This window comes from Medicago sativa, chromosome 2, assembly GCF_051527215.1.
Source record: "Medicago sativa cultivar Bolivia chromosome 2, Bolivia_mono, whole genome shotgun sequence".
NCBI lineage: Eukaryota > Viridiplantae > Streptophyta > Magnoliopsida > Fabales > Fabaceae > Medicago > Medicago sativa.
Genome location: NC_140750.1, coordinates 68,922,079 through 68,935,870, shown reverse-complemented (window position 1 = coordinate 68,935,870; position 13,792 = coordinate 68,922,079). Strand labels below are relative to the sequence as shown.

The 13,792-nt window shown below is 32.1% G+C and overlaps 1 protein-coding gene across 1 annotated transcript; it reads left to right on the top strand.

Annotated features, from left to right (window-relative positions):
- Positions 1-336: 336 nt before the first annotated feature.
- Positions 337-12,054, top strand: LOC146950099 (uncharacterized). The gene is made up of 15 exons (XM_085748608.1): positions 337-567; positions 3,683-3,822; positions 3,949-4,035; positions 4,140-4,344; positions 4,438-4,632; positions 5,459-5,623; positions 6,754-6,770; positions 9,822-10,024; positions 10,176-10,257; positions 10,341-10,453; positions 10,725-10,891; positions 10,992-11,080; positions 11,178-11,306; positions 11,414-11,575; positions 11,794-12,054. The coding sequence occupies exons 1-15, from the start codon at positions 342-344 to the stop codon at positions 12,052-12,054; spliced, it is 2,241 nt and encodes a 746-aa protein (XP_085604734.1). The 5' UTR covers positions 337-341.
- Positions 12,055-13,792: the final 1,738 nt, after the last annotated feature.

Sequence of the window (13,792 nt, the reverse complement as noted above, 5' to 3'; positions counted from 1 at the left end):
ATAAAAAACTTCATCCAATAACATAATTTATAGTTGACAAGGAGTATTATTATGCTTCTTAAAGAAACTTAAAGAATTTTCAAATGGTTAACAATTATTGATCAGTTGCAACTTTTCAGTTATGGTAGTTTATTAGTTATAAGCAGTTAGTACCTTCTTAGATAGCTCTTCATTCATATATCTACTGTTCGCATTCCATACTGTTTCTTGAAAATTATAGATTAAGTTGTTCTTGAGGCCCAAAAATGGAGGAGGATGGTAAAAACAAGGTGAAAAGGATGGTCAGTTCTACTACCGATCAGAAATATGATGTAGCAATGAATGAGGTCAATGGCGCAAAAATGGAGGAGGATCATAAGAACAAGGCAGCAGCAAAGATGATCAGTTCAACTACTGATCATCATCAGAAAGAAGGTGGTGATGACGATGTAGCGATGAATGAAGGCAGCACTAGTAGTGATTCTTCAACATTGCCATCCAAGAAGAGAAAAGAAGGACCTTCCGAAACTTCTGCAGAAACTTCCAAGAAAAGGAAAGGATGGCCTTCTGGTTCTTATTCTAGGGGGAAATTCACCATACATTAGAATGCTGCCGAGGTATAGCAGAAATTAACCAATCTTCATATTTCAGATGCAACTTTATATTTCATCAATGTACTGTTACTATATGGTCTTGGAATTTTATTAATTTGCAGGATGTGGCGGACACTCTATATGCACTAGCATGTTTGGATTTGAATAAATGAAATAATTCATAAGTTGTTAATAACTTGTATTGCAAGTTATCTCTTTTAGTCGGTTAGTTTGTTGAGATATCTTAGGAAATTTGATTTAGCATTGACATGTGCATGTAATATGTACATTGTAATGCAAAATCAGTTAGTTACTCAAGTTGAATAAACACAACCTTTCAATAATCACTTTTCCACTTATTTTTCTCTTTTCCCAATTTTCTCTCCTTCACTTGTTTTCATGATTCACTTGATTTTCATTACATTACAGTAATTTTTCCCAACATAGCATCCCGTCATCATCAAGAGAAATGTGTACAGCTAAAGGTGTATACACCCTGAGAAAAAATAAATAGAAAAAAAAATGAGATGTTGAACGGATGTAGAGTATTATGGTCCGCTTGGTTCAAGATTTTTGGTCCGATAGAAAAAGCTAGTATATTATTCTTCCGCACTAACGTGAGCATATATTTTTCTATATTTCTTCGTTTATACTATGCTTCACGAACATTTTATTAAGCTATAAATTAAAATCAATGAATAGAACCAAACAAAGAAAATCAATTAATTAATAGCATGAAGAGGAAAGAGAGACCAACGGCATGCCTGAATGAAAAACATTTTCGATGTTGCCTTTTATTATTTTTGGGATCTGATTCTTTTCCCATATTACTGAAAACTCTAAAGATCTACATTTTTTTCCTCTATAAGGGTTTTTACTTGTTCCTTGTAATAATTTTTAATGCACTGTTTTGGTAGAGAAACCGTGTGCCTCGTGACATTGGATAGAGGTGCTTGTTACATAAATCTTGATTTCCTCTGTTATTTCTCATCCTCCTCTTTCTTAGTTGCCTTCGATTATGATGTTGCAACTGTTGGAGCCAACTCCTTCCATACTACTAAAAACCAATGATTAACAATCATACCTCTATGCTTGGTCAGACAAACAATTTGCTTCAATTCCCTTTAAACAAAATCAAACTTAAAAAACGTAGTCATCAATCAAAGGGAGCATATGGAAAGACTATGAATATGATTTCTATACACACAAAAATGGCACAACATGATACGCTTCCTATAATAGGTTGCTATAGCCATTCCTGCTTGTTTGCACAAAGCAAACAGGATTTGCTTTCTGTTGGTGTATTCTGTGTATTCACAATTGAGAACCATTCCTTAATGTAAAGTTAGATCATGGTGTATTCTGTGTATTCACAATTGAGAACCATTCCTTAATGTAAAGTTAGATCATATCTATGAATATTTGTTTTTGATACTTTTTTTTGAAGGAATTTGTTTTTGATACTTGTTAAACATAATAACATAATAAATGATAATTTTCTAGTGATATTTTATACAAGTTAAACTTTTTTTTGATTTTTTTTTTGGAAGACGCTAAACTAATCCACCCAAATTGGCATAAGGGAGAATCGAACCTGAGACATTGAGAAAGAGTATACTCTAAGGTATTAATCCAATACCACCAGGCCAACACAATTGGGTTTTTATACAAATTAAACTATTACTCCTTTAGTAACAAAATTTAAAGAAAAATATATTCAAGAACTCAAATGTATTTGGTCTAAAAACACGACAAAAAACATTTGACCAGACTTTTTTTTATTGCCATTTGACCTGACTTTATTGATATAAATATTTCTTGTATTTATTGTTTATATTTTGATTTCACTTGACTTTTTTTGAGAACCCTCCCTTAATGTAAAGTTAGATCATATATTTGAATTTTTGTTTTTGATGCCTCTAAAACAAACATATCATCCATATAGATACTTGTTAAATAATATGATAGTATTCCAGTGATATTTTATTCAAATTAAACTTTTTTTAATTTTTTTTTTGAAGAAGCTAAACTATCCCCCAACCAAATTGGAACCGGACCTTCCGTTTATTGGTCAGGATAGGAAGACATGATATGGTATATTAATCATATCCTGTTTAAATCTCATGTTTAATGCACGATAGGATAAAATAAACCATTTTCCTATCATATCCTGACTTTCCTTTGTAATTTTTATCATGACTATAAGATGGGTTAGAAACTATCCTGATATGATTAGAAGATCATTCCTTATTTATTATCATGATATTCTGTCTTTTTTAAAATGTTGTAATTTTTAAAATAATGATATCATGTATTTGTTATTATAATTAATTACATGTCATTTTTAAATTATTTAATTAATTATGAGAGCAATTTTTTTATTTAATTATAATGATATCATGTTTGTTATCATGTGCGCATCAAACCAATGATATGATTAATGCTTATCATGTCCATATCATATCTTGTCTCTGTTTCATATCATATCATGTCTCTGTCCTATCCTGACCATCAAACAAATACAAGGAAGGAACATACTCTAAGGTACCAATCAAATCACCAGACGCACCCAAGTGGGTTTTTATACAAATTAAACTATTACTCCTTTAGCAACGAAATTTAAGGAAAACGTCAAATGTATTTGGTCCAAGTACACCAAAAACATTTGACTTGACTTTATTAATATAGTATTGCTTATATTTTGATTTGACTTGACTATTGTTTTTAAATATAATATTAAATTATAAAATTTAAAGTAAATCATCTATATTAATTATTTTGTTAAATATATTTGTATATTTTAATAATTAAGTAATAGCACACACTATGGAAAAAACATGAAAATGAATAATTAAATTTCTATAAATTGAGGAATGATAGCTGAAATGACTTTTTTACTTATCCTTTTTTTTTACCTTAAAACTCAAAAGTGATAGCTGAAATGGTTAACAGTTGTTGATAAGTTGGCAGGTTTCAAATGGTATAGTTATAAATAAAAATAATTAGATACCAAAAAAAACTTAAAAGAATTTTTGAAATGGGTAATAGTTATTAATGAGTTGTCTCTTCATTCATACTATAAACACAACTCCATCTGCACATGCAAATCAAATCCATCTCTCTCTCTCTCTCTTTTTGTGACCAAACAATGAAGGGAGGTTCTGGTAAGAGGTTTCCTGTCAAGCTGAAGGATCTTCTTGCTACTGGGATTCTGGAGGGATTGAAAGTGAGATATGTCAAGGGACAGAAGGTATATTGTTTTGAACTTTTTTGATTTTGGTCTGGTTTGTGAAATTGTGAATGATGTTAGGAGTTTTTTTTTTTCTTTCTTGTGGTGCATTAGTGTGATATGAGTTTATTCGTAAATGATGTGTAGGCGCGTAAACCGGGAGAAAAGGATTTACAAGGTGTGATCAAAGATTCAGGAATTTTGTGCTTTTGTGGGAGTTGTAAGGGGAATCAGGCAAGTAAATGGAGGGATGGTTATTGTTTTTTTGCTTGTGTGGGTTTAGAATCTTGTAGGTTAATACGTTTTTTTTGCTATTTGTTGTTTTTTGTTGAGAGTAGGTTGTCTCGCCGAATGTTTTTGAGTCGCATGCTGGTAGTGCTAATAAACGTCCTCCGGATTATACTTACCTCGAGAATGGAAAACTCCTTCGGGATGTCATGAATGCCTGTTCAAGTCTTCCGTTGGATACATTGGATAAAGAGGTTCAAATGGTCCTGGGTGATTTCACAATGCAGAATTCTAATATCTGTTTCAACTGCAGAGGTTTGAAATGCACACACTTGCTTTCCTAGCTGTGACACTATGTAATTTGCAATCCTGTTGATTAAACATGTAATTTTGATGAACTGTTTGTAGGGTCAATTTCTGAATCTAACAAGGGTGAGTCAAAACTAGTATGCAATCCATGCATGGAGTTGAAAGAGACTTCTGCAGGAACTTCTTCCAAGAAAAGAAGAGGATGCGCTCTTGGTTTCGGATCAAAAAATAAGAGAGAAGAAGGACCTTCCGAAAAAACTACTTCTGCAGAAACTTCTTGCAAGAAAATAAGAGGTATTACATGACTTAGAAACTTGTAAACATACAATTGTCTGCAACTTTATTTTGCCAATAATATTGACTATACGTCCATCATGAGTTAGGGTATACATATTGTTGTCAACATTAAGAAAGTTGAAGAAAACACTTACAAACAGCTGTTATGTGAAATATTTTTCTGTGATGTGGAAATAGAAGTAAGGAGCATGAGTTTTGGTTGACTTCTTTTGGTTTTTTCTCTTGTTACGTGAATAAAATACTAGAAAATATCTGATTCTTTTGTTTTGAAACTGGTAGTTGCGAAACAAATAACCATTCATAGATGATTCGTTTCTTTAATTTAGACTTGGCATTGTTTTTATTAGCTTCGTGTACATCTAATCTTTTGAGAAAGATTTACCATCGACACAACTTATGATAGAACATTATGACATCGTTTAATCTGGGTAGCTGATCTCACCTAGTGCGATAAAGCTTTCGATTGACTTATTTATGCTTATTTACTGCCATAAGCACATAGGTGACTGTTTGGGAGAGATTATGGATATTGGAAACAACTTATGACGTTAAAAAACTCTTTTCAGCTTTTTTTCTTAAACTCTCCTAGAGAACTAATGTTAACAGCTTATAGCTTATATGAAAAGAGTTTTTATTTATGAAAACAGTTTGACTTTGTTTTGTCTTTCATAATAGAAGTAGCTTGTACATAAGTACTTAAATGATAAGATCTTATGCTATAAGTGATTTATTAAGTTGTTATGCAAACAAAGTTCTTATCTATGTTGGTTAGTAGATATACTTTTCGTTTATGTCTGGTGAAGATTTGCTTTCTTATATGCAGTTAGTCCAATTAGTCCAGCACAGACACTCGGTTCTTCAGTGCATGGAACAATTGACGCGAAATTTGATGACGGATATATAGTCACGGTGGACCTGGGTTCTGAACAGCTGAAAGGTGTCCTGTATCATGTTTCAAGTAATGCATCTAAGGGTTCTTCGATTGGAGGTACACTTATTTCAAACATACAAAAGAAATCAAGATTGGCATTATGTGATTATATCTTGCAAATCAGGCAAACATTGCATTAAGATTCATTTAGATTCATAAAATTAGTAATATATGTATGGTATTGTTCTACTTTGAATTTTCCATAACTTGATGCACGTTAACTTTTAAAAAAATACATTTGTTCTCTGATTGGCAAACTAAGCTAGGCGCAAAGCAGTGTTGTTAAATAGAGGCACTATCGCGCTGCTGCGTAGCGGAATTTGATCAAACTACCATTTTTTGCAATCTCCGATCGGCAATCATGTTGTCTAGTGATCTATTATTTGTAACAAAGCTAAATTTGACAAATCCTTAGCCTTTCATTTGCGAAACTGCCTTGATGTTCCTTGGAAAAGCCAAAAGTGGGATTCATGGAATTTTCCTTAAAACATTTATAGATTTATTGTCGGAGTGTGTGAAAGCAAGTAACATGATAACGTCTGTACAAGATTATAAAGTAGCAGGCCCTTTTCTAGTTGTAGCCATAGTTATGATGTTGTCTTTTCAGCATTTGAGATTGCTCCCACAGGCTTTATAGTGTATACAGACCTAACTATTTTTCTACTGGCTTCTTAAGAGGTTCCCCTGTAGAAATAGTTTATGTCAAGAAATATTAGGAGACTATTTGTGATAAATAACCACTTTCAAAATCTACTTATGAAAAAATGGCTTCTTAGGTCTATATGAAAATAGGGCTATAATATAATACTAAGGATACACTTGTAGTTATAATTTTTTCTTCGAATTAATTAGTATGCGGTGTCAGTGTAAAAAAGTACACATGCATCCATTCATATGATTATGAAACTTTGTGCTATGTTAGCTTCTAAAATATCTCCATTATCATCTATGTAGTGAGATGTGATTGGATACACGTGTTTACATTTTTTATACTCACAGTGCATATCAATTAAACTCATTTTTTTTAGAGAAAAAGTTGCATGCAAACTACAGAATCAAAATACATATTTGCATGTCAAAAACAAAACAACGACATGAAGCTGCTCTTATCTGTTAGAACTTGGTCTTATATTTTGGTATTATTTATCTTAGACTTTTTTGTACTTTATTTTGTTAATTTAATGCAGGTTTATCAGAAGAAAAGGTTGAGAGATAAAGAAAGATATAGGATTGAAATGTTGAAGTACAAATCCAATGGTTCAGCTCCTCAATGGACTCTTTTATATGGAATCCTCAGACCTTTTTTCCATTACTTTTATTCTTGTTATAGTTGATTTTATTTTATTTTATACAGAGTTTCCCCATGAGAAAACTGATAGCTTAGAAGAGTAGCTTTTTGACATATCTTGTGTAAATTATGACGGTGAATGATTTTGCAAAACATGTTGTAGTAGTTCACTTTGTTGTAGTTCTTCTTAAATCATGGATCCCCTTATTTTATCAGTCTAAAGTTAATCAATGAATGTTTGTCTTAGCACATGATAAGCTATGCATTATAATTCAAGGTTTGCTAGTACTATCATTTCTTGTTAAGATTATTAAGAACAACAACCAGCCTTAAGGGTCAACTACATCGATCAATAGACATCACAATAATCTGCCATATATACATCTCATTCCAACTCATTAGTATCTAGGTCTTTCTTAATAGCCTCTCTAATAGTTTTTCTAGATCTACTTTTGCCTCTTAGAATTTGATTATCCTCCATTTGATGTTATTTTTACCACAGAATCGACAGGTTTTCCCTAAGTCGAGTCTTACCAGATAGGTGTTACCTCAACTCTATAATATTGCCATTTTTAATCCTATTTTGTCTAGTCTTACTAGACATTCAACATAATATTCTCACTCTTGCAATGCTTATTTTTTCTAGGGTTACTTTTTTTACTGACAACACTCTGTATCATAAAATATAGTCGGTTTTACAACATACGATAACATTTTCTCTTCAATTTGAGCGCTATTTTTGTATCACATAAAACACCTCGGAGGATCTTCCATTTCAGCCACATGAGACCTCCATTTTACACTTTGGACTCAAGATATCTAAGTTGTGTAAGCTGTGGAATGAGATTATTGCAAACTTTCAAATCTATGATGGAAATGTTGTCTTTTGCTAAGTTTTATTCAATATACCCTCTCTTGCTTCTACGACGGAAGCCATATGTTTCTTAGACTTATCTCCAAGCCTCTCAACTCCCATTTAATTTCTCCTTTAACTCTTCAAGTAGGACCATATCATCTGCTAAGAGCATCCATCTCAATGTTGGCTTTTCAATGTGTTTCGTAGGTATGTTCAAAACTATTGTAGTGGAAAAACCTTTTGTGGCTCAACTCTATGTCCTCATCACACTAGTTGAGGTCCCCTCGTACATAAGTTGTTTTGAATAGTTTATTACCTTGTAGATGATCGGAGTCGACAAGACCAAATCAAAGCTTTATATCATTCATTTAGGTACCGTTTGGCCAGACTTTTTTACGGTCTAAAAGCTACTTTAAAACGAAGTTAAAAAAAAGATCTTTGAGAAAGAAGTTAAAGCTGTTTGGTTTCTTTATTTTTTTAGTTTTAAAACTATTTTTAAGTTAAAAGTTGTTTGGCAAAATATTATACATAACTTTGAATTTATTATTTTTTTGGTGGTGTCCGGGGTTCAAACCCCGGACCTTGCATATATTTATGCATTGTCCCTATCAACTGGGGTAAGCTCACGAGGACAAAACTTTATATTTATTATGAATTAAATAATAAATAAAAAAAATGTTTAAAATATTTTTGAAGGGAAAAAATGTTTAAAATATAAAAGATATTTTTTTTACAAATACTATATTTACTCAATGACGTTTATTTCGTGTAACATGAATACAAATTCGTATCATCATATAAATGAATTGTTAAATATTTGAATAGGAGAAATAATTTAAGGAGGCTCAAATAATAATAACATAAATAATATCAAAATAGTTGGTTTTTTCTTTTTCAATTATACTCTATAACAAATTTCGTTATAAGAATACCATATTTTTGTGTCATTCAAAAAGATAAGAATTTATATTATATGATATTATATTTGTTACATTGTAGGTGTCATTGAAAAAGATATGTTTAATTTTTTTGAATAAGAAAAAGATATGCATAGTTTGTTACAATATAAAGGTGCAAAATATATATAAGTATAATTTTTTTTAGGCATCTATACTTGTACTTTTAATCGAAATAAAAATATTATAAAAATAATTATATGCATTATGCAACACTAAAAATAAATTATATTGGGGCTTTTGCTTGCGTGGCTGTTCTGTATGGTGGCTGTTGGAGGGCTTTGGGATAGAGAGCAACTGGTGTGTGTATAGGGCCGTGGTTGGTGGGTTGTCCTTACTGCTGGGTAGGTTTTTTGCGGTGGGCAGTGGCTGCGTGGGTGTATGTCTGCAGGTTTTTCTGCTATCAGCAGTAGGCTTCGCTGTCTGTCATTGCGGTGGGAGTCTGTAGCTGTGTTGGGCTGTTTGTTTTTTGGTCTGTTCTCTGTTTTTTAGGTGTTTGTTTGTATTGCTTGCTTGCTCCTTGTTTGTAGGAAGCTTGTTTTTAGGGGTTTTTTTATCGAGTGATCATTGGGGGAGTGGCTATTGTTATAAGGCCCTCTCTTTGTACTCTTTTTCCTCCTTTGCGGGTTCGCACTCCTTGTGCTAACTTTGCCTAATAATATTTTGCTGTTTCAAAAAAAAAATACCAATTACAAATAAACCTGCTCCTTAAAGAAAATACAAGATAGCTAAAGAGAATAGGACTAAAGAGAAACACATTTAAATCTTTAAGTTAAGGAAAATCACGAATTAAGGAAAGTTAGTAACACCAATTACAAACCTGCTATCCAAAATACGACAGAAGAGAAATAAATTTAAAACCGCAAATTTAGAAAAATGCACGAATTAAGAAAAATCAAGAATGGCAATGAAAAAGGCACCTACCATCCAAAGAATACGACTAAAGAGAAACATATTTAAAATTACAAATTAAGGAAAATCACGAATTAAGAAAATCAATAATAACAATTACAATTACGGCTGCTACCCAAAGAAAAAAATTCACCACTATCGGATCTCTACTATTTGAATACGAATAGTAGAGATGCTGTGTGATGTATCGAAGTTCATTGGAATCATAGCATATTTGACGAGTGATCCTATTATTTCAGATAGCTAGAAACGGTAGTACTTCCAGAGTCATTAAATACTGAGAAGGTGGTTCAGAAGTCATCGAACATTGAGATGGTGGTTCCAACCTCATCAAACACAAATATGGTTCGAGAGTCATCAGACACAAATATGATTCCAAAGGCATTGAATAATGGCATGAAACAGAGTGCATCTCGTTGCAAGAGTCGGGGAAAAATAGCAAGAAAGTAAGCATGATTTTTAAGCATTCAACACATTTAGAAAAAATTAGAATTTACTGATTTAGATGTCTATTATATATTATATGCATTAACACACGGCGTTCTAGTTTCATCAGGAATTTAAATTTTGCTCTTTTTCTTGAACCTATTTTGATAGGGATCTACGGTTGCATAAGATGGTATTTGAAGAAGACGTGTTACCAGATGGAACTGAAGTTGCTTACTATTCTCACGGAGAGGTAGCTTCGGTTAAAGATGGGTTCTGCTTTACCTTTTTTAATGACTATCATCTTTTCTGATTGTGCTTTTGTGGTGCGCTCAGAAACTATTGGTAGGTTACAAAAAGGGATATGGAATTTTTTGTGCCTGTTGCAGTGCAGTGGTTAGTGCTACTAAGTTTGAAGCTCACGCTGGATGGTCATCTCGACGCAAGCCGTGAGTTCTTGTTTAAATTCTTTTACCGGATCTGTAGGGTGCATATGCCTTGTCTAACTAGCTTTGCATTTGATTGCTTATCATATTCCCAGTTTTATCTTTTTCTTTGACTAGCAAATAATTTTTAGAGATTAATTATTTTGTTATTTTCTCTCTTTTTCCATTTCCCATTTGCTAGGTCTCGTTGATTTTCTTTTTCATGAATTGATATGTGTTGTTCTGTAAAATTCACCTTCATTTCCTTGTTTAACATTGAGTTAATGTATTGCAGTTATCAACACATATATACATCTAACGGAGTCTCACTACATGAGCTGTCCCTCTCTCTATCAAAAGATCGGAGATTTTCTGCCAGTGATAATGATGACCTGTGCAGTATATGTCAAGATGGAGGGGATCTTTTGTGCTGTGATGGATGCCTAAGGGCTTTTCACATAGGTGAACATCATTTTTTTCTATTGTGTATTATTAATTAATGTCTAGTTGATTTGTTTCATATCGTATAGAAAATTGTTGTGACTGGGTTTAGTTTCTGCAGGAACTTCTTCCAAGAAAAGAAGAGGACGCGCTCTTGGTTCCGGTGGGGGAAGATTCACCCCTCATATTATGAATTTGAATGCTGGCCAGGTAGCATAACATTAATTAACCAATCTTCACATTCCATATGACATTTTATATTTAATTTATTAAATATATGGTTTTTTATTTAATAATTGTTTTGTAGGATTTGGTGGATGCTATATACAATCTATCTGAAGCATTTTCTAGTCGTTCTGTTATTATACATTCTGCAACAGGTTTTGTATCAGAGGTTGGCCTTCTTGATCCAAATGGTCCTCCTAACACGCACCAGGTAACTAAAGGTCTAAAATCTGATAAAATTTTGCATCATATCGTATATATGTAAAGCCCTTAATTTTTCTTTCATATCTTATAATTTGTGTGCGTGTATGTTTGCAGGGAAAATTTCAGATACTTACTTTAGCTGTAAAATGTCTCTTTGATGATGATGGTCGTCCTTGCCGTGCAAAGGCAAGGTGTGGAGTTATATTGACCGATGATAAGGGAACTGCTTTTGGAAGTACTGCTGTGAATTCCCTCAAAGCAGCCGGACCTGTTGAGGTAAGCAAATCATAGTTTATGGAATGATTTGTGATATTAACAATCTTTGCTTTAATTTCTTTAATAGTTGCTGAAATTCATATGAAACTTATATTCCGAATGGTAGAACTTATATAAATTACAATCAGTAGTGTTAAAAAGACTGTGTAAAGCCGCACTCATTTGTTTTATTAAAGTGAGTAACTTGAATTAACAATCTTTATCTTCTGGTTAATCAGATTGTTGCGTCCAGTTTTGTGACAGACGTTGCTAAGGAATCAACTGCAAGAATTTTGACTGCTGCTGCTGCTGCTCGAAATAGTAATTATGATTCACAAAAGGTTCTTGAAGAGTTAGAAGCTCCTATAATCTTAGAAGGACAGTCGAGTCGCCTTTTGCCACCAACTCCACCAGCTGCAGGTGGAAACATAAATCCCGAAACAACAACTAGTACTGTGAATATTCAGGACATGAAGTCGCCTTCTGTAGAGGACACTTGAAATTAAGTGTCTTATTTTCAATAAAACCGAAAAGTTCTTGATATCTTTTCGGTATAGGTTGTAGATCATTGACTCGGGAAATGATATTCCAAAAGACATATTTGTTTGCTTTTATTTTAAGTTGTTTTTTAGGAAGGATGATTAGGAATTTAATGCATCCATAAGTTCCTTGTAGAAGAGATGATGATATATTTCAGGTTTTTCTTGTTGAGGAAAGTGGATTGCAGATGATATTTCAGTTCTAAATACTTGTTGAGGAATGTGGATTATGAAACTTGTAATATTGAGATATTGTCAATGAAAATCTTGTGGCCTTCCTATATATGTTCAGAAAATAGATTTCTTATGATATATACTCTTAACATAAATGGATATAACATAAATTTTGGAGAATCTCGGCCATAGAGTGTTTTGAAGCACTGAGTTTTAGTTTATTGTCTGTTAACTTGAACAACTTAGTTTGGAAATATATTGTCTCTGTCTAAGACTAACTAACATATTTAAGTTAACATAAAAATTAAAGTCTAATATTTGGAGTATATCAAATCAAAATCCAAACTAATTATTCTAATGGAGTTGGACCTTTAGAGATTATTTGATTATGAGATTGCAAATGGAGTTGGACCTTCCGATGTTCGCCAGTTCACTTTGCATCTTACAATTGTCTCGGAGATATAATTAGACGTATCATAATATATAGCGCTTTATTTTGCAGATTGAAAACTATTATTTTCTTTGTCTTGATCATACCATTGAATCCATCTGTTGAATTAATAACAATATTATGGATCTGTTTAATAAGGTTAAACCATTAATTTGTAGTAGATATCTTTGATATGAATTCGTATAGTTAGAATTAATGTGGAAATCTTTGATATTGTTTTTCTTCAACACATTGTAATTGATTTTGATGAGAACTAAGAGGATAACCAACAATTCTTGTATAGCAATATACTAAATTTACAATTTTTTTTCCTTATCAAATAACTGAATCTCAAATTTTATTTTCAAAGAAAATTAATAATGGTGTGAAGTTGGGAGAGCACTCTTCATGATCAATTAATTCATAATTTTTAAATATATAAATGCAAAAAAAAAAAAAAAATGAACCAACATATATAGATCAACCTACACCCTTCTCATTGTACATTTTGGGACAATGACTTCTCTTGTATTTATTTCTCATCCTCCTCTTTCTTAGTTGCCTTCGATTAAATTAAAGATGATGTTGCAACTGTTGTAGCCAACTCCTGCCATACTAAAAACCAATGATTAACAACGATACCTCTATGCATGGTCAAACAAACACTTTGCTTAATTTCTCTTTGAACAAAATCAAACTAAAAAACGTAGTCATCAATCAAAGGTAGCATATGGCATGACTATGAATATGATTTCTATACACACAAAAATGGCACAACAAGATCTGCTTCCCATAATAGGTTGTTATAGGGTGCGTTTGTAACTTTAAAAAAAAATAGATTTTGTGTCAAAAGAATCTAGAGATTTTTTTTTAGAGATTTTTAAAAAAAAAAATCTGAAGTTATTTGTGTTTGCCTACTATCCATAAAAATCCATTTTTTTAAAAAAAAAAATGAGTTCTAACATGTACATGTGTTATCTCCTTGTTGTTGAAAAAAAATAGATTTTGAGAAAAGTTAATCCTAATAGCTTTTCATTTTAGGGTCAAAATAGATTTTTTTGATAAAATGATTTTTCTAAAAATCCTAAACAAACA

Bases quoted from the DNA above. Each gene is read 5' to 3' on its own strand.
- LOC146950099 (XM_085748608.1), top strand. From the start codon at position 342: ATGGAGGAGGATCATAAGAACAAGGCAGCAGCAAAGATGATCAGTTCA. The intron at 568-3,682 runs AATTCACCATAC...ACATGCAAATCA, and splicing joins TGGTTCTTATTCTAGGGGGA to AATCCATCTCTCTCTCTCTC. The intron at 4,633-5,458 runs GTATTACATGAC...TCTTATATGCAG, and splicing joins TTCTTGCAAGAAAATAAGAG to TTAGTCCAATTAGTCCAGCA.